At 43.9% G+C, this 26,182-nt stretch overlaps 1 protein-coding gene across 12 annotated transcripts in view; it reads right to left on the reverse strand.

Annotated features, from left to right (window-relative positions):
* The window catches only part of CACNB4 (calcium voltage-gated channel auxiliary subunit beta 4), a 194,641-nt gene that overhangs the window by 107,809 nt on the left and 60,650 nt on the right, over positions 1–26,182 (reverse strand). The window contains exon 1 of one of the 12 annotated variants that reach the window (XM_005296461.5): positions 6,024–6,303. The exons of 10 other annotated variants lie outside the window; for them this stretch is intronic. In XM_005296461.5, coding sequence (XP_005296518.1) covers positions 6,024–6,068 — 45 coding nt within the window. In that variant the 5' untranslated portion in view covers positions 6,069–6,303. Of the gene's footprint in view, positions 1–6,023; positions 6,304–26,182 lie in introns of those variants that run through there. One more of the 12 variants, XM_005296459.5, reaches the window with a different exon arrangement.

A 26,182-nucleotide genomic window follows, 5' to 3' on the forward strand; every position in this document is an offset into this window, starting at 1 on the left:
TATAGGTATTTTTATTTACTTTCAACCACAATTTCTTCCTCCTCCTCAAAAAAAAAAAAAAAAAAAAAAAGTGCCTCATGCTAGCACATCAGCCACCTATTATTAATCATCATAGCTGGTAAGATATGGGGTGTGTGTGTGTGTGTATGTATGTGTATTTTATATATATATATACATACACACACACACACACCCCATATCTTACCAACTTACCAGTATGTGAATGTGCTTATATATATATTCACACATTCACATTCACATACTATCAACTTTGTGCCTAGTTCCAACAAATATTTTACCTCCTTCTTGTATTTTCTTTTCCTGTCTACGTGCTGCCTAACCAGTTATTTCATATGTGCTCTCCCAGGAGAGTCTGTTCTGCCTTTGCAAGGGGATGGACCCATAAAGAAAAAACTGATCTCTCTCTATTATGATAATACATTAATTTTGAGGGCATTGATGTCTCAATGAGTACATTTCTTCTGTTCTCTAAATTCCACAGAATCACACTATAATCCTCTTACTGAATGAGGAAGTCCTAATCTCCCCTCAATGCAGTTAAAAAAAACATTTAGCACACTGATATAGGTGATGCTTCCACATTAAAGACCTCTAAAGCCACTCTGTTCTATTCACAGCTGGGCCAGAGTTCTGAGTAATTCTAATGCTTCTAGGTTAACCTGAAGAAGTTCAGAGTTCAATGTACATCTATTTCAGGTCAGTGAAAATCTACACAGCGTCACACTATCACAAATTTTACTCCCAGCTGTACTTCCAAAAATGTTAAATAATTACTTGCTGACTCCATTTAAACTGCCTCATTTATTATGCATCAGTGAACTGTAGCCAATTAGTTCATTTTATCATTGCAGTGTTAATGTCATGGTGAACTCCTATGTTATGTCATATATAATCAATGGGTGATGAATAGACATAAGGAGGATGGGTCTATAAGACTTACAAGTATTTAGGAGCGATGAGTGTGTATTAAGAATACAAGTAAAGCATGGCTGTAACACCAGGCCTACAGGTTGAGGCCTGTAAAATTTCAGCTTAACCACACTAGGTTTAAGGAAGCTTGACATAAGGGGTGACCTAAGAATAACCCTATGCCACTAAAGTCACAAGATTGCTGGGAAAAAATGGTCCAATAGGTGATATTATGAGAAATGTCAATGTACCCAACTAAGCTGCAAGATACCTGAAGGTAACAACACAGAAAGTTCTGTGCTGACCGCAGGTTACCCTGGAAACAGTTAATGTAAATGTTACTAAGATGCTTATGAGATTAAGGGTAACTAAGAACAACCTATGATAAGCAGGGCGCCCCAAAATTTATGGGGTGTGGAAATACAAACTAGGAAAAGAAGAGTTGAAACCTTCATGCATGTGCATAAGGAGTAGGCATGGTCAGAACAAAAGGATAAAAGAGGTTCCATGACTAGGCTACAGTGGGAAGACCTCAGTGGGAGAACCCCAGCAGGAACCACCCCTCTCTCTCTATGACCACCTGTTGAGAAATCCACCCAGCTATGAAATGTTTGGTATGAGAGTGAATATGGCATTGGCCAGTGCATGGACTCTCTCCGGTTGCGTAAATAGGTATGCGAGTATAACATACTAAAAACAAGATCTTTTTTTACTTGTTTGTGGTACTGTACTCATTCTTCATGTGTTGCTAGAGCTTCCAAATCTACACTCTATGTAGCAACAGGAGTTGGACTCACTGTAATTTAGCACAGAACTATCGATTCATTCAATTTAAAAATAAAGACTACAGAATAAATTTGCCCAAGTCACCTTTGAATCAGACATGAGCTTATAAAGTGGTTCCGCCATTGAAAACATCTCCAGGTCTGTTAGTTAGGTGACCTTTTGGGATAGAGTAAGCAATGCTTTTGAAAAGTTTAGAGGCTCTATTGATGTCTGAGCTAGCCCATGCCTGACAAGAGCCAGTGACATATGGGTGTTACAGTGGCAGATTACAAGTATTGCCTAGAGAGCACTGAAGAGGTCCTTGAGGGCATACATATTACAGGACAGCAAAACATACAAAACAATTCATTCATATGAAATGTACTCTACACCTTTAACATAAAACCTAAAGGGACAGATTCACTGGGAGATCTCTATCTGTGCTAGCATGACCCTGTGTCCCCCAGGGTAGGGTTACCATACGTCCGGATTTTCCCGGACATGTCCGGCTTTTTGGGCTCCAAATCCCCGTCCGGGGGGAAATCCCAAAAAGCCTGACATGTCCGGGGAAAATCGGGACATGCGGGCGGCGGTGCTGGGCCGGGGGCCGGTGGGGCTGAGCGCCGGGGGCCGAGCGCCGGCGGTGCCAGGGACCAGGGGTGCCGGGGGCTGAGCGCCGGCGGTGCCGGGGACGCCGAGCGCCGCCGGTGCCGGGGACTGGGGGTGCCGGGGACCAGGGGCACCGGGGCCGCCAGGGCCGGGGGGGGCCGAGCACCGGCGGAGCCGGGGGGTGCTCGGCCGGGGGTCCGGGGGCCGCTGAGCGGGCTGGCGGAGCTGGGGGGTGCTGAGCGGGCCGGGGGGTGCTCGGCCGGGGGGTGCTGAGCGGGCGGGGGGGTGCTCGGCCGGGGGGTGCTGAGCGGGCCGGCGGGGCTGGGGGGTGCTGAGCGGGCCGGGGGGTGCTCGTCCGGGGGCGTGCTGAGCGGGCCGGCGGGGCTGGGGGTGCCGAGCGGGCCAGGGGTGTTCGGCCAGGGGCCGGTGGGGCCGGGGGGTGCTCGGCCGGGGGGCCGGGGGCCAGGCTGGGGACCGGCAGTGCTGGGCAGGCTAGGGGTGCTAGGCCGGGGGCCAGGCCCGGGGCCGGCACCCCAGGGCCCGAGCCGACCCAGGCTGGAAACGCCGGGGGGGCCAGCCTGGGCCGCGCCTCCTCCCCCCACACTCCCCTTACCTGCTTCAGGCTTCCCGCGAATCAAATGTTCGCGGGAAGCAGGGGAGGGGGCGGAGTTGGGGCGGGGACTTTGGGGAAGGGGCGGGGCCCAGTGGAGTGTCCTTCTTTTGGAGGCTCAAAATATGGTAACCCTACCCCAGGGGAAACCCATCCCCAAAGAGGTCAGGCAGCGTTTCAGCCTGGCGTGCACTAGTGGGGAGGGGAGCTTTAACTCCTGCAGTATCTCTATAGGAGTTCTGCTAGTGAGAGGAGCTGAGTCAGCACACTCATTGACCATGCTAGCCATGCATTGTCTTGAACAAGGGCCACAACTTTCTAAGCAGCACTATTCCCCCTGGGAGAAAAGAGTTAGTCCCGTAGGATGCCATGACTTTCTACTATTCAGGTGCTGCTCCAGGATTTCTGCCAGAGCATATTCAGGATGAGTGTGGCCCATAGTATGCAAAATAAAGACTACTCATTTTGATATATATGTATTTACTGTGTGCTGGAAACTTTGTCAGTAGCAGAGGCTACTTTGCCACAGCTCTGTCTGCTGCAGAAAACAAGACAGCAAGTACAGTATACCTCCTTGAACTTCCATATCTTCACTAGCTGCAGAACATTAGGGGTAAGTCTTTTGATTCCTAAAAAAAGGAAACTGTATTGCTTTAATCCATGCACACTCAGAGTTACATGTGTTAATGCATTTGTACTGAAAATAACTACAGAGAACCTAATATTGCTGGGCTAGTTTATTTTTCAGTATAATATATCAGTTACACAGGCCTACTCTTGCTCATTGGATTTAAAGCTGCATTCACACCATTTCATGCTGCATGACACACTTTTCTTCTATATTACCACCACAGTACTGTCAGGCCCAAGAACTCAGAAATCATGAGTCAGGATCCAAAATAATCATGAGTCTAGCTTAAGTCATTAGATTTGCAAAAAATAATTAATTAGATTCTTTTTATCTGTCTCCTGATGTTGGAGCCTTTGGGATTCAAAATTTCCATCTTTTCTTCATAAACATGAGGGCTAGAAACTTACTTTAAAAACAAAAGTAATGAAAGCTGAGCTTCTCATGTATTCACATGATTCCCGAAGCTGCAGCTGCCAAAGACGCCAAATATTGCAAGATAAAACTTCAAGAGCTGGCAACCCTTCTACCAAGAATCACTTAAATGGAACATTTGGAAACTTAGATACTATTGCTTTCTCAGCTTGGCCCAAACTTAACAGTGATGGTTCTAATTTCTACCTTCTTTTGCTAACACGGTTCCTATAGTTTTAATTCATATTATTTGGATTTTTTTTTTATTATTCACATCTCCTAAGTGTTTCCAGTCATAAAACTGCTCTACCCAAATGGTCTTTGATGTGGGCAAACCATTTACAGCCAGATTGAAATTAAGGTGAGTTAGGCACTTTAGAAAAAAATCCCATTAGGCACCTAATACCTAAAAAATCTTGTTCTTAGTCGCAAGTGATACAGCTCTACTGTATCAACCACTATCCAACAACTTAGCCATCTCAACCGCAGTCAGTCAATTACACTTCCAATGTTTCCATCTTACAGGGCAACTACACTCTGCCAAAGGACTGGGGCGAAATACATTTAAAATGTTTTCCCTCCAAACCAGTGCATCAAGAATTGAAACTGTTCCCAAGAACACAAGGTTTATCATGTTAATTCCTAGTCCCCAGAGACATCATCTCTTGAAGAACTAAAATCCTCATTTATGGTTTTGGTATGTCAGTTTTGACAGCAGTTGAAGTAAACTGCTAACAAATCAAAATGGAAATGGGGGGGGAGGAGAGCACACGTGTAGAAGTCAAGTGGTTACCAAATTGACCCAAGGAAACAACACTTCTAGGGATTCAAATACTTTAGACTTCCTCTACTCCCCTCCAACCCCCCCGCCCCCCCCACACACACACACAAGTGCATTCTTTAATTTCAAATTCTGAATATTTCAGATTCCTCTCCTCCTGAAATAAATTGACTAAGATAAGTTGCTAGCATGTGAGGCAACCTGTAGACAGATTACACTTTGCAGTTGGAGCCTGATAAGACTACATTGCCAGACAAGAAAAAAGCCTTATCTGAAGTGATATAGGATCTTATCATTTCCTGTGGATACCACATCATTGGGCACATACGTCTGCATTGACGTACACACTATTCTATGTTATAATCTGTGTATTTTGTGACTTGGCCATGAGCCTTATGTAACACATTCCTATTTAATATGGAACAACATGTGCATCGCCGTGGTAAGCAAAGTAATTTTCTTTCCCCCTGGTAATTTTGCCTCTCAAGGCTTTTGTTTAGCCACTGAAGAAAGAAGGTGCCTGTGCTAGCCAGAACCAACACCACCTAAATAAGATTTACAAGCACTAATGATTAATATTCTCCATGGTATGCCCAAACTGACCTGGGTTTTAGGATTCACGATGAATCATTTTGTTAAGATTTGAATAGGTTTTGCTAGCAGGATTATTATCGTGAGTTAGAGGGTGAGGAGCATAATTTCCTAATTAAACAAAAATGAAAACACCTCAGCCTCTTTTGGACAGTATTTTAAGGCTACATTCTGCCACTGTGATACTGCAGGGTTATATTACAGCAAACACTTACACTGTCTCTTTGTTAAGAAAATCAAATGCATCTGCATGATCACTTGGACAGAGAGCATACAACACAGATGGCAGCTCAGAAACTCCGTTCCTGCTGTATCAAACAAATATTAAATATTATATAATGAACATCTTTTCCTGTTACGCTGCTGAATACAATATACACATTAGCTATAACTGCTTCTGCATATGTAAAGCCATCTTCTGTGAAGCATTCATACACTCCCTGAGAGCAGAAGTGTAGCTTGTAATTGGTAAATTATAGTATACAAAATGCTTTCAAGTCTTTCTTGGAAACCCCTAAATTTTATTGCTTGACAAGAAATTATGTAATGGAGGATTATTTCAGGTGACTCCAAACTGTCTACAGTGCAACACCAAGCAATCAGCTAAACCCAGAAATAAAGCCTGATTCTTCCTCTCTGTCCTCTGCATATCGTATTAGGCTGTTCAGAAAAAAAATATCGATGAAAATACTTACCGCTTCCGAGTCTTCAAATCCATGCAGGTACAAATTGTCATACATGGAGGTCTGATAATCCAAAGCACACTTCTCAATGCAAAACTGAAATTGCTACAAAGCCACAGCTAGGGTTAAAATGTAGAAAAGGCCTATGCAGGGGAGCGGAGCCTGCCTTGTCAATTTTCTGTGGATTCCCCAGCCAAGATGCTATTCATTCACATCATAGAGGGGAAGGTTATCCCTAGAGGCAGCCCAGACCTGGCATTTTATCTGCCTTCCAAATACAGAGCATAAAAGCAAACCGTTCCCTAACCAAGGGCTGATGACAGAGCTAGAAAAGAACCCTGTGATTGGCTGAGCTGCCCTGCTCGGCTTCAGTCAGCTGGAAGAGCATTTTCTTTGATAGTGGATGAGGAGCCCTAGGCTTACACCTTTGCAAAGAGCTTGTCCCTGACTTTTCCCCTCTTACACATACACAATAAAATCTGATCCCAATCAAAAAAGGGCATTTATATATGGAGAGTTTTCACCACTGAATACATCTTTCTATTTATTAAACTATGTATTATAAATATGTACAGTAGATGATGTTTGGAAGATTTTGATTTCTAAATCAAAGTGTAAGAAAATAATACAATATTTCTAGGGGAAGGATCTGCATTTAACAAAAACTGTAATTTAAATTTTAAAAGGGAAAATAGGTCATTTCATACAAAGGCACAGCAGGGGAAAGGGAGGGGGGAAGAGAACAGATGAGATTTTATTCTTGTTGACACTAAGTTTTTAATATCCTCCCTAAATTAGAGTGCTGTATTTGGAGGGGAAACATCACTTCCTTAAAACACCAATTTTAGTAGTGAATAGGAACAAAGGGAGTCTACTCGCTCTATTTATACTTAGGCAGTAGTATAAATTTTATTTTTCTAATGAGCAACAAGCTCAGTTATCAGGTATTTTCCCTTTAAAAGCCACTTCCAATGGACTATGCAAATTGGTTTAATTCTAATGTTCCTTTTTATTCCAAACCAAAAAAAAATCAATAGTTTCAACATTCCTTTGTTAAAATGTGTAAGTTGGTCAAAATCTTGCACTTGTACATAATAAAATGTACATGGGGCCAGACTGTGAATTCTTGACACACACTGGTGAGCATTTACTCACAAGAACAGTCCTATTTGAGATGAGTCACTAGCTACCAGTAAATGGGGTTATTTGTATTGCTCCCCAACAGGAACAAGGAGCTCACCAGCTATGTGTTGCATGTTTCGCTCTTAGCAGATGTAGTAAGCTAAAGGTGAAACATTTTTAAGTTAGCAGCAAAATAGCACCAACTTTCCAGCAAGAACTTCTCCTCTTCTAGAAAGCTATTTTCATTAATTCCCTGAACTTTAATCATACAGTCAATTGTCAGAAATGTAGTTGCTCTGTTTAAGTAAGCAAAGGCGATTTCCTTAAAAGGGGAGAAAATATATACACTTTACCAGTCCAGTCCAAGGTGCCTGGCCACATGCCCATCACCATGGGGGGGGGAGGGGAAATCAGGCTAGATTGTGGACGTTTGAGTTTGACTATATGTAATTTATATAAATTTAGTGAGTTTGTTTGTCCCCGTGTATCATTAAAGATGACAGATGATCTACTATGGCACAGAGACACTTCAGTCATCTTACTGTTTCATCTATGGAGTGTGAACTCTCAAGAAAAATTGACATTAGCGAGGCCATTCGTGATTTTGCAATGAAAAAAAGCCAAAAGTTGTAAAGCGATAGGCCCTTTTGATGACATTTCAGAAGTCAAATATAATTTTTTCTTTCATTAGTGTGTCTGTAGGGAATGGGATGGAGACCCATATTATGTGCTTGCCCTGGGCCCAGCAAAATGCTGCTTGTGGCCTGCCTGCAGAAGTATTTGCATAATCATGGACTCAGGGCTCATATCCCAGGTCCTTTCAAGACCTTTCTTTAGGGTGGCTGAGCTGGATTAAGGCATAGGCATTATAGGTCCAGGCATAAACCCCAGCTCCTGGATTCCCAGATTAGACTTTCTTTTTTAAAGAAATGTATTTCTAGGCCTCGTGAATGCAAAGGAAAGCTCGAAAATGTGGCTATCTGTGAGGGATGCCTGAGTCTGCAGACAGCCTGAAACAATAGCTCCAAGGAGGCATGAACTAACCTAGGCATCTTGACTGTGAAACCTCCTCCCACTTCAGAGAGCCCTGGGGCAGAGCTAGAGTGGTGGAGACCCTATGCAAGCTGGTTCGTGTGGGTTTTCTCATGCTTTATTTCTACCAGTACTTTGGTGCTTAGTTTAAAAATCACAATGAAACGTATCTACGTTTTCACACTGTAGTGAAAGCCACATAAATAGGACTTTTAGGAACAAGACAGTGGACCTTATTTTCCTTACACCAGTGTAACTCCCTGGACACCTGTTTAAGTTTGATCAAAATCAGGCACCTGGCTACTACTGAGTAGTAAGCACATGCATAACTTTTAGTATGTGAGTACTCACGTTTAAGCCAATTGGACTGGAGACCATCTTTGTGCTTGCACAGCACCTAATATAATGGAGTCCTGATCCAAGACAGGGATTCCTAGACCCTACCACTGTACAAATAACATGTGTAAAGATAGCCATGTGCTTAAGTATTTTGCTGAATCACCTAAACTGGGTCTTAAGAGATCAAAGCACTGACAATGAAAGAATATTGTGATCACACTACGTACTTTGCACCTACCTGTAGCATGAAGCAGCAACAGCAATTGGAGTATCCTACATTATAGAATTTAGTGCACACCTTTAATTCATTGATTTCTTTAGTCTGCCTGGCCAATTAACCCTTGAGCTGCTGCTGCACTTGCTGTGCTGTCAGTTATTTCATTGAAGTCAGTGGGGGGGGGGGTTAGGAATCACCAAGGAAATTTAGGCACATGTAGCAAAATCAGCATTTTTAGTCCACCTAGATGGACCTAGAACATTCAGCAACAGCTAAATGGCCAAGGACCTGATTCATAAACTATATATATTGTAGCTGAATCACAGAATCCTATGCCAGGCTGAGAAAGTCCAAAATATCAGCTTCTGCAATCTTATACGGTACAGATGTTGGGTGGGTTTTTGCTTATTAAATCTCAGAATAAATAAAACTAAAACTGTCCTAATGAGTTATTCCTCTTCCACGCTATAAAATAAAATAACTATTTCATAAGGTTAGTTGGCAATGCTAAACACAAACAAAATTATTGACCACTAAAAAGCTGAAGATAAAGCTTGGGTTGTCTCTTGATTCTCAATCCTCTGCTTAGACACAGACCAGCTTTGTGCCCTAGCCACCGTAGTGGGAACCTCAAAATTGATAAGTGGCCACCCAGTTGATAGAGGGAAAAAAATCTAAAATGAAGAAAATTTAAGGAGCAGGGAAATAATACTGCTTGATGATTTATATTGAATATCATTACCATTAAAAAAATTAAGTCTGTAATAACAAATACAATGTTTTGGAAAACTTTTAAATGCCAGATTATTTGAAGGAACTTTTAGATGCGATATCAGAATAATTTGCTAATTCAAAAAAGGAGGAGGAGGAGAAGAAATCTTCAGTAAACTTTGACATTCATTTGTAATGGAAGTATTTAATCCCCAAATCAGTGGAATTACTCTATTTCCTATTCCACTTGTCTTTTCTCTTACATTTTAATCTAAACATCATTGTAATACACAGGGGTATTAAAATATGTTTATTAACTGCTTAAGCTGAATAGCTTTTAAGAGATGTAATAAAAATATATTAACTCATTAAACAGGATTGTATTTAAAAGTTGTAAACAGTCTTAATCAGTAGAAGCTGAAAGCAAATTGTCACAGGCCAAATTCCATATGCTTAACTCACTGGAGAAGTCCCACTCATTGCACTGGGGCTACTCACATAACTTAGATAAGAAGAGTTTGACAACATGTTTTCCCCCCTCAAACTGCTGAACTCTATGTAAAATGAAATTGACATGTTATAATGTGCCATCGATCCCTAGTTTAGACGTGGTTTTGTGACCAAAATGAAAATAAGGAGATGGCTGAAATACTTAAGAACTCGAATGGGAACCCTAAATCCATATCTAGATCTGTGCTAAATATTTATGAGGTAGTTTACTGGTCAAAGGGACAATCTCAGTCAAGTCCTTCAAGACAATTAAAAAGAACAAAACTATACTGTCCTGCAGATTAATAATAATCTGCTTTTGTTACCTTGTGTAGAATGGAGGTCTGGTTTTTCAGGTTTGGAAATTAACCCTTTTGGTGCTGGTCTTACAGATTAACTACTGTGCCTTTGTTGTTCAATTAACATTGGGGTGAAATCGGTAGAACATTATTAGGTTGTGTGTGGAATGTTCAGACACACAGTGTGTTCTGCCAGACAAACCTCTGAGCAGGAATTAAAGGGACAAAGTTCCATCAAAGATTAATGTGGGAAGCTCTCACGCATCTGTTAGTGCAGTATCACTTCAATCTGGCAACATCGATTGCTTTGCTGAATGAAGGCTTTCTTAGCAACGTGAAGCACCAGAAATATTCTCCTTTTACTGACATCTAAGAGCTCTACAGAATAGAGCATTACTATGTGCAAGGAACCCAGAAAATATCAAATCAATGGAGCTTCTATGCACAAACGTTTCTACGGCCTGTGACAAGGGATCTTGGAAACTAAAAATGAGTTTCCTAAATAAAGGTGAATGTGTACAAATTATACTCACATCCATGAAGACCCATTAATGTTGATGAGGTTGGATATGTGCGAGGGTAAGCTTTGGCTCTGGGATCAGTTACATCAAAACCATACAATTGAGCAATAGAGACAGTTAGAAAGCATCATTTAAGTGAAAGTCATCGTTGTCTTGGAAACCACTGCATAATAACTACACTGCACTGTCGGTGCAGTGACAATACCAGGTTCCCAGTAAGTAAGGCGTTAATTCTGGCTTTCCTTCCTCCTCACCTCGAATGGGTGCTCAAGGGAGGAGCTATCTGAAGGACAGAAGGGGAGCTAGAGTGAGAAGGTCAGTGGGCAAGTATGGCTCTCACCCAGGTTAAACCCCCAGATGAAGTTACATAACCATAATCAGCTCCTATCCACCATAATCACACCCCTAAGCCCAGGGCCTGGCTAAAGACTGGAGGAAGGGTTAGTAAGAATTGTTTACCTATGCTGCATACTTAACTGATATATTTTACATAAAGTGCATGCATGAGCTGTGGTGGGGCATGGGGGGAGGATGGGGATATCATGCCTCCTACTGCAGAAGTGGAACCTAGCAGCTTGCTCCTTTCAACCCCAGCTACCAGTTTCTATTATTTTTCACTGGTCTACGTTTTCCAGGCTGTCTTCATAAGGTACAATTAGGGCCAAGATTCAGGGCCTTACTCTGGCCCTCCAGCAAAGTAGCCAGAATTAACCCGGGAATTCCTGTTCCATAAGGAAATCTCTGTATAGCATTCCTGTACCTATACCATTCCAATCTTATGACATTTACTCCTCCAGCCCCAGATGTAGGGGGCATGGCTTGGAAATGAGGCATAGCTGGAACACAGAACTGCCCGGCTATCTATGGGTACATCTACACTACAGGGGGGAGTCGATTTAAGATACGCAAATTCAGCTACGTGAATAGCGTAGCTGAATTCGACGTATCGCAGCCGACTTACCCCGTTGTGAGGACGGCGGCAAAATCGACTTCTGCGGCTTTCTGTCGGCGGCGCTTACTACCACCTCCGCTGGTGGAGTAAGAGCGCCGATTCGGGGATCGATTGTCGCGTCCCGACGGGACGCGATAAATCGATCCCCGAGAGGTCGATTTCTACCCGCCGATTCAGGCGGGTAGTATAGACCTAGCCCAAGACTGCTGGAATGGCCCCTTGTTGCTGTTAAGAGCTGACACAAAGAGCAACACATAAGAAGCCAATTTGCACTGCCCCAAAAGAACAAGTTTTACTGAGCCTACAAAACCCAGGCTCTATACTACGTACCCTGGAGTGCCATCTGCTGGTGGATTATCTATTAACTGTTTACATATACATAGCTATCACTTATACAGCACTCCTGTAACAGTGTTTGGGGGGCAGCCAGAGGGTCTGATTTACCCCTAGGACTGGACAATTTCCCAGCCAGCTCCACCAACCGCAACTCTTTCTGATGCTGCACTGAGTATAACAGCTGCAGCAGCAAATATGGCCCTTTCTTTTTATTTTAAATGAACAAACAGAGATTCTCTTTCACATGGCTCAAAGGCTAGTTGTGTTAACAAGGGCCTTGCATGAGTACTCTCCAGTTCAGGGCAAATGAAGTCAAATGTTGGGTAATAGTGTAGATCGGATACACAAGCTTTTGTATTTTAATCAGGGCTGTCAATTAATCACAGTTAACACCTGTGATTAACTGAAAATAGAATTAACATGTTAATTTTTTAACACGTTAATCCTATACCTCCGGGCTGGTAGGGACATAGACCTCTGGGTGGAGGGTTGAAGCCGCAGCTAGCAGCTCCGGAAGTGTCAGGGGGACTGAAGCCCCCAACTCCTGAGTGGGGCTGAAACTCCAAGCCAGGCTGGAGCTCCACACCCCGAGCGGGGCTGAAGCACTGAGCAGAGCTGAAGTCCAGAACCCCGAACCCCTGGCCCAGCAGGGCTGAAGCCCCCTGCCCTGAGCAAGGCTGATGCCCCGAGTCCCTCATGGCTGAACGTAGGGGCCACAATTTTTTCTAGAGGAGGGGGTCACAATTTTTTTTTAAGTCCAAATGGGTCGCCAGCATAAAAAGTTTGAGAAACACTGCCATACAGAACAGAGGCCTGGCGAGCTCAGCCTTCCTGCATCAGCCTCTCCTCCCCTGCTGCATGCCGAATCCTTGTGGTAAAATCCACCCTCCCTTGCAAACAAGGGTTCACTCAGCTGAAGAGAGTTATGTAATAAATAATAATAATGCTATATTTGTAAGTTCAACTTTCATGATAAAGAGATTGCACACTACAGTAACTGGTATAAAATCTGAAATTCTTAAAACTGCTGTGGTGATTTCATTAAAGCCAATACTTTATTACACCATTAGAGTAAAATACTGAAAGTAAGAAGAGCAGTCAGAATATTGACTTAACTGAAAAAGTAGAAGCTGAATACTCTATTGAAAAGTCTCCTTTCATCACAGATAAGAATATTGTAACCACCTGATGTCAAGAGCATTTCATATCCCTATGAACAAATACATTCTAGGCACAAATCTCCACAGTCTCTGGAGTCAGAGAGGTATTCTTCTTGGATTCAATTTCTTTTTGCTCAGTTGAATCATTTCTGAGGTCCAAAGGGAAAAGATGTGATGTCTCTAAGAGAAATGGGTCCATATGTTCCTGGTTTGGAGTGATCCAAATGTTTGGGGTGGGGGGGCACCGTCTTTCATAGAACATGAACTTTATAGAATGCAGCCCAAGACCATATCAAATTTTATTTGAAGGCCAAGCTAATGATTGAACAATCAAATAACTGCACTAGTCCAGTTCTTTCAATAGATGTAGCAGACTGCTCTTTGTATAAACGCACCAACATGTTCTTTGGGTGGAAGTGCAGTAATGAGATTGCAGAGTCAGGTAAAAACAGCAGCACTGCAGTGTACAAAGCCAGAGAGATAAGTCAGTACATTCATTCTTTTTCTTACTCTAACAAATTCATTTTCACTATTATCAAATCACTGGTACCAAATCACTATGACCAGTGCAGGAGGGCTGTGGAGCCATAGTGCCCCTCCTCTCCCAGCTTGGGTATGGGGCTAGCATTGGCAGGATCATTAGCCTCAGGGTAACACAAGGACAACTTTGTTCACAGACTCCAAGCCAGCACAGAAGGGTAGATGCTGCTCTGATACTACAATGATGAGCATGGAAATAGATTACGCTAAAATGTATCCCCACATTGGGCCTGAAAGTACATAATAAGGAAAAAACTTAACACTTACAATACTATATTGGTGTATGTGGTTTTATTGAACCCATTCCTTCTAGAAATCTTAAAGCACATAACACTTGTGCTCCAGAACCTGCAGCAGTCAGCAACAAGCTTCCAGATGAAACTCAGGTGTTGGTTTTCACCAATAAAGCCCCAAATGTTTTGAGACTTGTTGAGAAATTGCCTCTCTCTCTCTCTCTCTCTCTCTCTCTTTCTCTCTCCATACAATACTGCCACGGTTGAGATCAGCAGAGTGCTCAAGCAGGTGCTCCATTAATTCAAAGATGGAGGAGCTGCCAGCAAAACATGAATGGTCATCTACTTCAGAACTTGCTTCCACCCATTAGAAAGAGACAGAATTTCTTAATCTTCCAGCTACTTGGCAAAGACCACCTTTTTTCCCCAGGCATTTGGGATGGATGGTTGATGGGATAGAGTGACGAGGCTTTGACGTGAGAGCAATACAGTTATTGGTTTATGGATTACTGTTGGAGTATTGAGCAGCTCTAGAAGTTTCGTTACCACTTTTTTATTTATATTTAAGAAGAACAAAATTAAAATGACATTTTAGACATGTCTTTCTATTGATGATTCGGAGGCCTACATTTGAGTTTTGTTAAAAGTATGAACAGCACTAGACAGGTTATTTGAATCTGAAGTCACAAATGAATCTGCTAGTGCCCAGTTTAATAGTTTTTAGGGTGTGATGTAAGGCACCACCTATTCAGTAAGGCTGTTACCTGACATTGCTTCATTAGGACTGCTATGAAGTATGAAGGTTTCATTGTTGCAAGTTATTTGCAGTCTCATAGTTTAAAGCACTTATAGTGGGAGGGGTAACTGAACTACTCTTATTATTCTCTGCATTTAACTATTTGTGTGATTGCCTTTTCTTAAAAAGGCACACACAAAAAGATATGAAAGAAAATGTTCAATCAATCAATAAACACTATATAAATGCAAAGAGGCTAAGCTGTAATTGTTGTGGGACACTGGGAACCACCAACCTGAATTTCCTGACTGTGCTTGAATTCATAGTCACAGCATTAGATTAACAGGGATCCACATTGTTAAAACTTGGGTGCCTAAATTTAAGGACCTAAATCCATATTTAGGCACCTAAATCAAAGTAGCCTGCTCTTGATAGGTGCAGAGCACGCAAAACTCTCGTTGACTTCAAAGGTAGCTGCATGTGGCTCGGTACTTTTGAAAATCAGGCCACTATGATTTAAGTCCCTAAATATGGATTTAGGAGTCCAATTTAAGCATCCAGTTAAAAATGTAGTCATATTTTTGTTTTCCCCCCTTGAATTGTTATACATTAGTTTTGTTTGTTTTTTGGGGGGGCAGGGGTACTTTTTATTTTTTTAAGCCACATACTTTAATCTACAAGACAGAGTAGTGCACCTTCATTCATTTCTCATTTTTAACCTTAAGTTCTTCTCTTATGAGTGATATTCAGTTTCCTAAGAGCTGTAAGAATTGATGTTGAACACCCATCAGGCCTTTATCTTATGAGTTGATGTAATTATGAAAAACTGACAATAAAAAAGTCAGTTTAAAATTTTATGGGAGCGGGTGCAGTGCCTGAAGACGTGAAGAAATGTTTTATATTGGTAATTAAAGTCTGAAAGCCTCATCAATACTGAAAACACAATAAAGAACAACGATCAATCAGGGTTTGATCCAAGTCTCATTGAAGTCAATGGGAATGTTTCCACATAGACAAGGTCTGAATTATAAGCATTAGTATGTGAAAGCAAATAATGGGTGAAGTAGTACTGTAAATGTAGTGTGGTTTTGGACAAGGACCTGTGGTTACATTACAATACAGTTTTAAAGTCAAACACAAATCTTTATCGAACAATACCTAGCATGGGTTGTCAGCAGGGCTTAAAACCAAGACATGAAGCATCCCTACTCTTTGAGCCAAAGGAATAATTCCACTAGCAGGTAGCACTAGTGGACTGTTATCCTCTGTGAATTAGTAGCGAAAGAGGATGCAACATGGATTATCCACGCATACTCCATTAGTACTCAAGTTTGTGAGATGGAACATATCATAGAAGCCACACGACTGTAAATGGTGAGCTCTTCAAATCTCGTGAACTAGGGGATTGCATGCAGTCCTGAAAGCTCCGTTTCCTCCTGGTCAGTTTTAATCTCCCAAAGCCACATGAACGTTGGTAATTTAACTAGAAACCATTCTTGGGACTGCTGATGGAAACATTTTTTTGATTAAATATGATCCTCAAATGTGAAGCCTTGGGAGATAAAATGGACAAAGAATGGATTGACTAAGTAGCTGAGACTGATATGGATGATGTTGCCAGTTAAAATGAGTTCATTACTTCTTCCTTAACTGACAAGATGGCACTGGAAGTTTCTATAGCATTAATACTCTTAGGAAAATTAGAAAATTTACTACTTGGTGCCTTTGTAAAGAAAAGACTGACCACAGCCTAAGGCCTCATCCAACCTCACCAGCTAGTATGCTGACATCATAGCGATCCTGCCACAAGACGACAGATAGACTGCAAGATCAGTCAGAGGACAAAGAAATCCATAGACCGCGCCTAAATATCTGTCTGACAGATATTCTCGAGAATAGGGTTGACATGGGCTTGTGTTTACATCCTGGTGAATTGTGGGTAATTTTTTTTAGAAGGTAAGAGAAAAGAGTGAAGAAAAATAACCTAGAATTTATAGAATGTGGCATCCAGACCCTCAGGTTATTTTGGAAAAAAGTCGCTTGAAAAAGTGTTGCTCCTTTGTTTGCATGGCTCCTTTGTGCCCCCCGTGGTTCCCGTTATATTTCCCAGGGCTTACCCTTTTCCCCACCATGCCTTATCCCCCTTCCTCACTTCTGCCCTGCTGCTTTCCCTGTTCCCCCCCCCTCCTTAGATATGACTGCTCACCATCTTCTATCTTCCTAGCTGTCTCCCCTCTTCTTACCCCCAGGAACAGACTTCCCTTTCTGATGTGGGCTCCCCTCCAGGCATAGTTCAGTGATGCCCACCCACGTAATTCCCAGATGGCTGCCCCTTTTTTCCCCCCACTTTCTCTCTCTCTCTGAGGCAGACTGCCTGCCCTGCCCTGATAGAAGTACCTGAGAACCAACTGAAGTGGGATGGGCAGGAGCTGACTACAGCTGAGAGAGTAAGAATGGGTGAACAACGACTACCAGGAGAGGAGCAGCTCAAAGTTAAAGACATTTCTTCTTCTTGTACCACAACAGTGCCCTGAGATATCTGGTTAACTAGTGCCTCAACCAGATGAGTTTTGAAAATCCACGACTGTCCCAGCTGCTATGGCCACTATCTCTTCCCTGCCCCACCACATGGAACACCCTCAGAGGTACTAGAGCTGTGCCTGTGCTCTCCAAACACAAGGAGTGTGTCTGTGGCTGACTCTCATTGGTTTCAACATGGGAGAATTTCTACCATTACTTACTATTACTGAAGAACCACACATAACAATACTTACATTTCTTTAGGGTGTGCCTAGACTAGGATAAAAGTGTTTTTAAAAGGTGTTAATTAACTTTTAAAAGCCTACTGTAGACAAGGTCGGTTATATTTTAAAGTGGGTGTTAGCTGATCAAAGTGAAATCTAGCAGGCACCATTTAAAAAAAAAAAAAAGAATAATCTACACATGCCATTTTCTTCTCTCTAAGGGTTTGCAAGGCTGGTGGTGTTATCCTGTAGATTTAGAGTATTTTCTCCATGCTTTTATAATCTGTTTACCATATATGGCTGCACAGAACCCGGCACACCTTGACAAGGGGCTCTTTATAAATAAAGTTATTTTGTTCACTTCAACTGGCTTCTATCACCTCCCAGTCTAATTGAACACTGGTAGTTAGTAGACTGGTTATAAGTATTCAAAATGCTGTATGATGTTAATGTTGATTGTTATTACTGCTTGGTTTGGTTGGGGAAGAAAGATGTAGAGAAGTGTACCTCTAAGAGACTCTGGCAAGAGCTAGTTGGAACCAGTTATGCAGAGGCTCATGTCATGCAATACTGAGAAGTTAGATTTCAGACCCTGAACGAAGCAGAGCTCTGCCAGGCTGTTTGGCTCGCAATGATTTTTGAACACCACAGTCTATGGTTTGAGGCAGGGATTATCTCTTTGTTATAAGTTTGGACAGCTCTTAGGACAACTACACCATGCTTTTTTTTGCGAACAGGGGCTGCTAACAGGGAGTTCTCCAGGTGAAGGAGGAGCAATACAGCACCCTTTTGGGGTAAGTGACTGTCTGTAGTGTGTGTTTGTTTGTGTTTGAGGGTTACTTGCTGTGTGCTGAGCTTGTGTTTGTCAGTCTGTTTGTTTGTTTTGGTTGTTTGAAGGACCGTGTGCTGTGGCTGGCAGTTGGAAGGTTTGAAAGCTAGAAGCCTCTGGTAAGTGGCTGAGCCTTCATCAGTGGGCGGGGCATTCATACAGGCCAGGGCTTTATAAAGCAGCGCACAAGCGACCAGGGAGTTTCACAAGGGAGTTTGGAAGGGGAGCAGGAAGGGGGCGAGGGTCCCTTGCTGGTTCCATCCGTTTACTCTTGATTCCCCTTAATACCTATAAAGCAACTACATTCATAACTCTTTGCTTAAACAACCCTTTCAGCTGACAGGGGGCTGCAGACGGGAGTTTGACAGAGGGAGGCTTACGATGGTTAGGAAGACCCGCAACACCTGTGCCAGCACTGCTACTGTCTCCTCCACCTGTGCCTGTAGCCAGACAGAGTGCCTAAGCATGGATGCCTCTACCCAGATCCTGGTGTGGTTTTGCAAAGACTGTAACTTGCAATTTCCACTTACTGATATCCAGGCTGGGGGGACCATCCAATGTGAGAGGTGCCTGCTGGTGGAATCTCTCAGGCAGCAGGTGGGAGAGCTACAGGAGGAGGTGGCTAGGTTGAGGAGCATCCGTATCCACGAGCAATTCCTCGACAGTGTCCATGTGGAGACAGCTGAGGTAGCTGTCCCAGTACACAGGACTGCTGATACACCACTGGTGGAGGAGGAGATGGCTCAGGGTGGACGCTGGCAGCTGGTTACTTCTGGCAGCGGGCAGCGCTCCACCCTTGCTCCGAACCCTCCTGCCGTGGTTATAGGTAACCGTTATGCTCTTCTTGATACAGGAAAGAAGGAACCACTCCCTACAGTAAAGGAGGAGAAGCCTCGTACCCCTAAGGCTGGAGAGTCTGCTGCCACCACTGCGAATAGGAAACGTAGGGTAGTGGTGGTCGGAGACTCTCTGCTGAGGGGGACGGAGGCGCCCATCTGTCGCCCTGACATTTCATCTCGGGAGGTATGCTGCCTGCCGGGGGCCCGTATCAGAGACGTTACGGAGGCATTGTCGAGGATTATCCAGCCCTCTGACTACTACCCCATGCTACTCATCCATGTGGGCACAAATGATACTGCGCGGTGTGACACTGAGCGGATCAAGAGTGACTACAGGGCTCTGGGAGTACGGGTGAAGGAGTTTGGAGCGCAGGTGGTATTCTCTTCAATTCTTCCTGTCAAAGGTAGGGGCCCGGGCAGAGACAGATGCATCATGGAGGTGAATGCCTGGCTGCGAAGATGGTGTCGCCAGGAGGGCTTTGGCTTCCTAGACCACGGGATGCTATTTGAGGAAGGACTGCTAGGCAGAGATGGCGTTCACCTTTCGAGGAGAGGAAAGACCCTATTCGGCCACAGACTGGCTAACCTAGTGAGGAGGGCTTTAAACTAGGTTTGACGGGGACAGGTGAGCAAAGCCCACAGGTAAGTGGGGAATATGGAGACCGGGGAGATGGGTCAGAAACAAGAGGGAGTGTGGGCTATATTGGCAGTGAGAAAGGAGAGTCAGGACAAAACTGGGAGGAAAGATCAAACAAGTATCTTAGATGCCTATATACAAATGCAAGAAGTATGGGGAATAAGCAGGAAGAACTGGAAGTGCTAATAAATAAATACAACTATGACATTGTTGGCATCACTGAAACTTGGTGGGATAATACACATGATTGGAATGTTGGTGTGGATGGGTACAGCTTGCTCAGGAAGGATAGACAGGGGAAAAAGGGAGGAGGTGTTGCCTTATATATTAAAAATGTACACACTTGGGCTGAGGTAGAGATGGACATAGGAGACGGAAGTGTTGAGAGTCTCTGGGTTAGGCTTAAAGGGGCAAAAAACAAGGGAGATGTCATGCTAGGAGTCTACTACAGGCCTCCTAACCAGGGGGAAGAGGTGGATGAGGCTTTTTTCAAGCAACTAACAAAATCATCTAAAGCCCAAGAATTGGTGGTGATGGGGGACTTCAACTATCCGGATATATGTTGGGAAAATAACACAGCGGGGCACAGACTATCCAACAAATTCTTGGACTGCATTGGAGACAACTTTTTATTTCAGAAGGTTGAAAAAGCTACTAGGGGGGAAGCTGTTCTAGACTTGATTTTAACAAATAGGGAGGAACTCGTTGAGAATGTGAAAGTAGAAGGCAGCCTGGGTGAAAGTGATCATGAAATCATAGTTTGCAATTCTAACGAAGGGTAGAAGGGAGAACAGCAAAATAGAGACAATGGATTTCAGGAAGGCAGATTTTGGGAAGCTCAGAGAGCTGATAGGTAAGGTCCCATGGGAATCAAGACTGAGGGGAAAAAGAACTGAGGAGAGTTGGCAGTTTTTCAAAGGGACACTATTAAGGGCCCAAAAGCAAGCTATTCCGCTGGTTAGGAAAGATAGAAAATGTGGCAAAAGACCACCTTGGCTTAACCATGAGATCTTGCATGATCTAAAAAATAAAAAGGAGTCATATAAAAAATGGAAACTAGGACAGATTACAAAGGAGGAATATAGGCAAACAACACAGGAATGCAGGGGCAAGATTAGAAAGGCAAAGGCCCAAAATGAGCTCAAACTAGCTACTGGAATAAAAGGAAACAAGAAGACTTTTTATCAATACATTAGAAGCAAGAGGAAGACCAAAGACAGGGTAGGCCCACTGCTTAGTGAAGAGGGAGAAACAGTAACAGGAAACTTGGAAATGGCAGAGATGCTTAATGACTTCTTTGTTTCGGTCTTCACCGAGAAGTCTGAAGCAATGCCTAACATAGTGAATGCTAATGGGAAGGGGGTAGGTTTAGCGGATAAAATAAAAAAAGAACAAGTTAAAAATCACTTAGAAAAGTTAGATGCCTGCAAGTCACCCGGGCCTGATGAAATGCATCCTAGAATACTCAAGGAGCTAATAGAGGAGGTATCTGAGCCTCTAGCTATTATCTTTGGAAAGTCATGGGAGACGGGAGAGATTCCAGAAGACTGGAAAAGGGCAAATATAGTGCCCATCTATAAAAAGGGAAATAAAAACAACCCAGGTAACTACAGACCAGTTAGTTTAACTTCTGTGCCAGGGAAGATAATGGAGCAAGTAATTAAGGAAATCATCTGCAAACACTTGGAAGGTGGTAAGGTGATAGGGAACAGCCAGCATGGATTTGTGAAGAACAAATCATGTCAAACCAATCTGATAGCTTTCTTTGATAGAATAACGAGCCTTGTGGATAAGGGTGAAGCGGTGGATGTGGTATACCTAGACTTTAGTAAGGCATTTGATACGGTCTCGCATGATATTCTTATCGATAAACTAGGCAAATACAAATTAGATGGGGCTACTATAAGGTGGGTGCATAACTGGCTGGATAACCGTACTCAGAGAGTTGTTATTAATGGTTCCCAATCCTGCTGGAAAGGCGTAACGAGTGGGGTTCCGCAGGGGTCTGTTTTGGGACCGGCTCTGTTCAATATCTTCATCAACGACTTAGATATTGGCATAGAAAGTACGCTTATTAAGTTTGCGGATGATACCAAACTGGGAGGGATTGCAACTACTTTGGAGGACAGGGTCATAATTCAAAATGATCTGGACAAATTGGAGAAATGGTCTGAGTTAAACAGGATGAAGTTTAACAAAGACAAATGCAAAGTGCTCCACTTAGGAAGGAAAAATCAATTTCACACATACAGAATGGGAAAAGACTGTCTAGGAAGGAGTACGGCAGAAAGGGATCTAGGGGTTATAGTGGACCACAAGCTAAATATGAGTCAACAGTGTGATGCTGTTGCAATAAAAGCAAACATGATTCTGGGATGCATTAACAGGTGTGTTGTGAGCAAGACACGAGAAGTCATTCTTCCGCTCTACTCTGCTCTGGTTAGGCCTCAGCTGGAGTATTGTGTCCAGTTCTGGGCGCCGCATTTTAAAAAAGATGTGGAGAAATTGGAAAGGGTCCAAAGAAGAGCAACAAGAATGATTAAAGGTCTTGAGAACATGACCTATGAAGGAAGGCTGAAAGAACTGGGTTTGTTTAGTTTGGAGAAGAGAAGACTGAGAGGGGACATGATAGCAGTTTACAGGTATCTAAAAGGGTGTCATGAGGAGGAGGGAGAGAACTTGTTCACCTTAGCCTCTAAGGATAGAACCAGAAACAATGGGTTTAAACTGCAGCAAGGGAGGTCTAGGTTGGACATTAGGAAAAAGTTCCTAACTGTCAGGGTGGTTAAACACTGGAATAAATTGCCTAGGGAAGTTGTGGAATCTCCGTCTCTGGAGATATTTAAGAGTAGGTTAGATAAATGTCTATCAGGGATGGTCTAGACAGTATTTGGTCCTGCCATGCGGGCAGGGGACTGGACTCGAGGTCCCTTCCAGTCCTATAATCTATGATTCTATGATTCTATGCTTCCTCTCTTTGAGCAAAGACGCTGAGAATTAGAAAGATAGAAAAGTTAGAAAGCAGATGAATGCATATGTTAATAAGAGTTGTAAACTCTGGCAGTTATTTTCTTTTCTAACTGGTGTGACTAGACATGGGAGACGATAACCAATTAACAGCGTGTCACCATCTAGAAGCTGGACCTGTTGCGAGTGTAAAACATCCTGCAAAATATTGCTGCTGAGGCTCAAAATGGGACCCTCATGAAAGAAAGGCACCAGTTGAGCCACTAATAAAGGCAACCAAAAATCTCAATTTTTTTATTTACATAATCATCTTTCAAACTGGGATTCACAGCCCATCAGTCAAAGACGGAAGGAAACAGTCCTGATATCCCACACTGGTAGGCTAAGGGTGCAGGGCCTGCCTTTTGAAGGAAACATATAGTACCAGTAGGGTTACCATACGTCCGGATTTTCCCGGACATGTCCGGCTTTTTGGGCTCCAAATCCCCGTCCGGGGGGAAATCCCAAAAAGCCGGACATGTCCTGGAAAATCGGGACATGCCGGCCGGCGGTGCGGGTGCTCGGGGGTCGGGCCGGGGGCTTGGGGGCCGGGACGGGCCGGGGGCTCCGGGGCCGGGCCCGTGGTGCGGTGCCTGGCCGGGGGCTCCGGGGCCGGGCCGGCGGGGTCAGGCCGGGGGCTCGGGGGCTCCGGCGGGGCTGGGCCCGTGGTGCGGTGCCTGGCCGGGGGCTCCGCCGGGGCCGGGGGCTCGGCCGGGGGCTCGGCCGGGGCCGGGCCGGGGGCTCGGCCGGGGCGGGGGCTCGGGGGCTCGGCCGGGGCCGGGCCGGCGGGGCCGGGGGCTCCACCGGGGCCAGGCCGGCGACTCGGGGGCCGGGCCGGGGGCCGGGCCGGGGACCGCAGTGCTGGGCGGGCCGGGGACAGCCTGGGCCGCGCCTCCTCCCCCCACACTCCCCCTTACCTGCTTCAGGCTTCCCGCGACTCAAATGTTCGCGGGAAGCAGGGGAGGGGGCGGAGACTTTGGGGAGGGGGCGGAGTTGGGGCGTGGCCGGGGCCCCGTGGAGTGTCCTCCTTTGGGAGGCACAAAATATGGTAACCCTAAGTACCAGTCCAGGTTAGGGAGCAAGGGCAAGAGACATCATTGTTCTAGGGCTGCTTTGTGCTGGTTAGGCTGGCACAGCGGGCCCTGAGGGAGGCATAAACTTCTCCCCCCTCTCTCCAGGCAATAGCCCTAGCTCAGGAAGCCCCTATGCCAAATGCTGAGCCAACTCTGCAGCAGCTGCAGGTGCAGCAGGTGTTTGGGATGGGATAGGGTAAGATGGGGGGTTGACAGGAGTGGAAGGCACGGCTAGGGCTATATTGTTTTGAAGCTCTTTGGGGCAGGTATCAGCTCTGTGTTATGTGTCTGAAATGACTAAACAACAGGCCCTGATCCCTGAGGGGCTACCATAATAGAAATAATAACTAATAACTATCAGATTAAAAAGAGCTTGTCCAGCCAGTTTACAGACCAGAATGAATTTAATCCTCAGATATAGTCTTTTATAATAGGAGTTTCAAATGGAAATGCTGAGACACACTAATTAAAAAAGAGTGAGACTAACCCAATTCTCTGTTAGCTCAGATGCAGTGCAGAGCCTAGATGAGATCAGATCACTGACCTGGTGGCTTATACAATACTAAATGACACTGTTTTTCTAGCATCTTTCATACAAATTTTATGAAAGCTGTTCTCTCAAACCTTCCACACATTACTGGTTGACCTTGTTTATTTAGATTTCCAAAAGTCATTTGACAAGGTCCCTTACAAGAGGCTACTAGAGAAGCTAAGTAGTCCTGGGGTGAGAACCAAAGTATCATTAGGGGTCAAAAACTGGCTAAGAGATAGGAAACAAAGTGTAGGAATAAATAGCCAATTTACATCATGGACAAAGGTTAAAAGCAGGGGCCTCAAGGTTCTGTACTAGGTCCAGTGTTTTTTAGTATATTTATTAATGGTCTAGATAGGGAGGGAGCAGTGAGGTAGCAAAATTTGCAGATGATGAAGTTATTTAGGTTAGTGGGGACCAGAGAGGACTCTGAGGAGCTTGACAGACACCTAACCAAGCATGATGAATAGGCAACACAATGGCAAGTGAGGTTCAGCCCTGATAAAAGGGAAAAAACTCAAAGTACTCATATACCTTACAGGGTTCTAAATTAACATGCTTCAATTCAGGAACGGGAGATAATTGTTGATAGCTCAATAAAGACCTGAGCTCAATGAACAGCTGCAGTCAAAAAAAGCAAATAAGATCTTGGGATGCATAAGGAATGAGATACAGAAAACATTACAATGCCATTATATAAATCAGTGGTATTGCCTCATCTAGAATACTATGTACAGTATAGGTCACCACCTGCTGAAAAAAAAGGATATTGCAGAATTAGCATGGGGTTCACAGAAGGTTGACAATAATGTCACTCTGGAGCTTCTTGCACCTTCCTCTGAAGCATCTGGTACTGGTTCCTGTCAGACACAGGATACTGACGAGATGGTCTGTTGCAATATGGCAATTCCTATGTTGCTTACAATACCGATCCCTTTGGTGCCAATGATACCCCAACTTCCAGGCCTACTCCAGTAACAGTAGTGTTAGGGCTTGTTTATATGAACAGTCAGTTTGCAGCAAGCTGGGGCATAAATCTACCTCTCACGAGCCTGCCGTACACCAACCTTCCATGTAGACCCTGCTGCTGTGCACTAAAAATTCTCCTAGTGTGCTTTGATCTACCCCCACTTCAAAGGATGGCAGATCAAAGCACACTACAGAACTTTCAGTCAGTGGCAGCAGAGTCCACGCAGACACTTATTGCATGGCAGACTAGTGAGAGGTAGATTTACACCCCAGCTGCCACGTATGAAGTGTTCAAAGCCAATAAGTAGTTAAAAGAGAAAACAGAGGTTTTATTCACAGTACAGAATAACATTTTTGAACATTATTGCTATTAGGATGCAGAACTACACATAAAATAGCAACATTCCCGCTGACTTCAATTGGAGCAGAGAGGCTAATGCTGAGCAATTGTGAAAGTCACACAATTTGATTTTACAAATTTATAAGCAAGTCTCCTTTGAACTGCAGTGATGGATGTAGCTTCCCCGCCTTCAAACCTTGGCTCTGGTAGGAAAGCCAGATCGCCAAGAATTAGCATGGCCACTGACACTCTACAATACCACTGTAACACTCAAGGAGTCAGAGGATTGGCTTATTGATTCATAGAGTTTAAGGCCAGAAGGGACCAACAGACCATCTAGTCTGACTTCCTCTATATCACAATCCATAGAATTTCACCCAGTTACTCCTGTATTGAGTCCAATAACTTGTTGACTGGAGCCTAATTTGTGATTGGCTACAGCACATCCTGCAGAAAGGCATCCAGGCTTGATTTGTAGACATCAAGAGATGAAAAACCCACCACTTCCCTTGGCA

Source organism: Chrysemys picta, chromosome 11 (assembly GCF_011386835.1).
Source record: "Chrysemys picta bellii isolate R12L10 chromosome 11, ASM1138683v2, whole genome shotgun sequence".
Classification (NCBI taxonomy): Eukaryota; Metazoa; Chordata; order Testudines; family Emydidae; genus Chrysemys; species Chrysemys picta.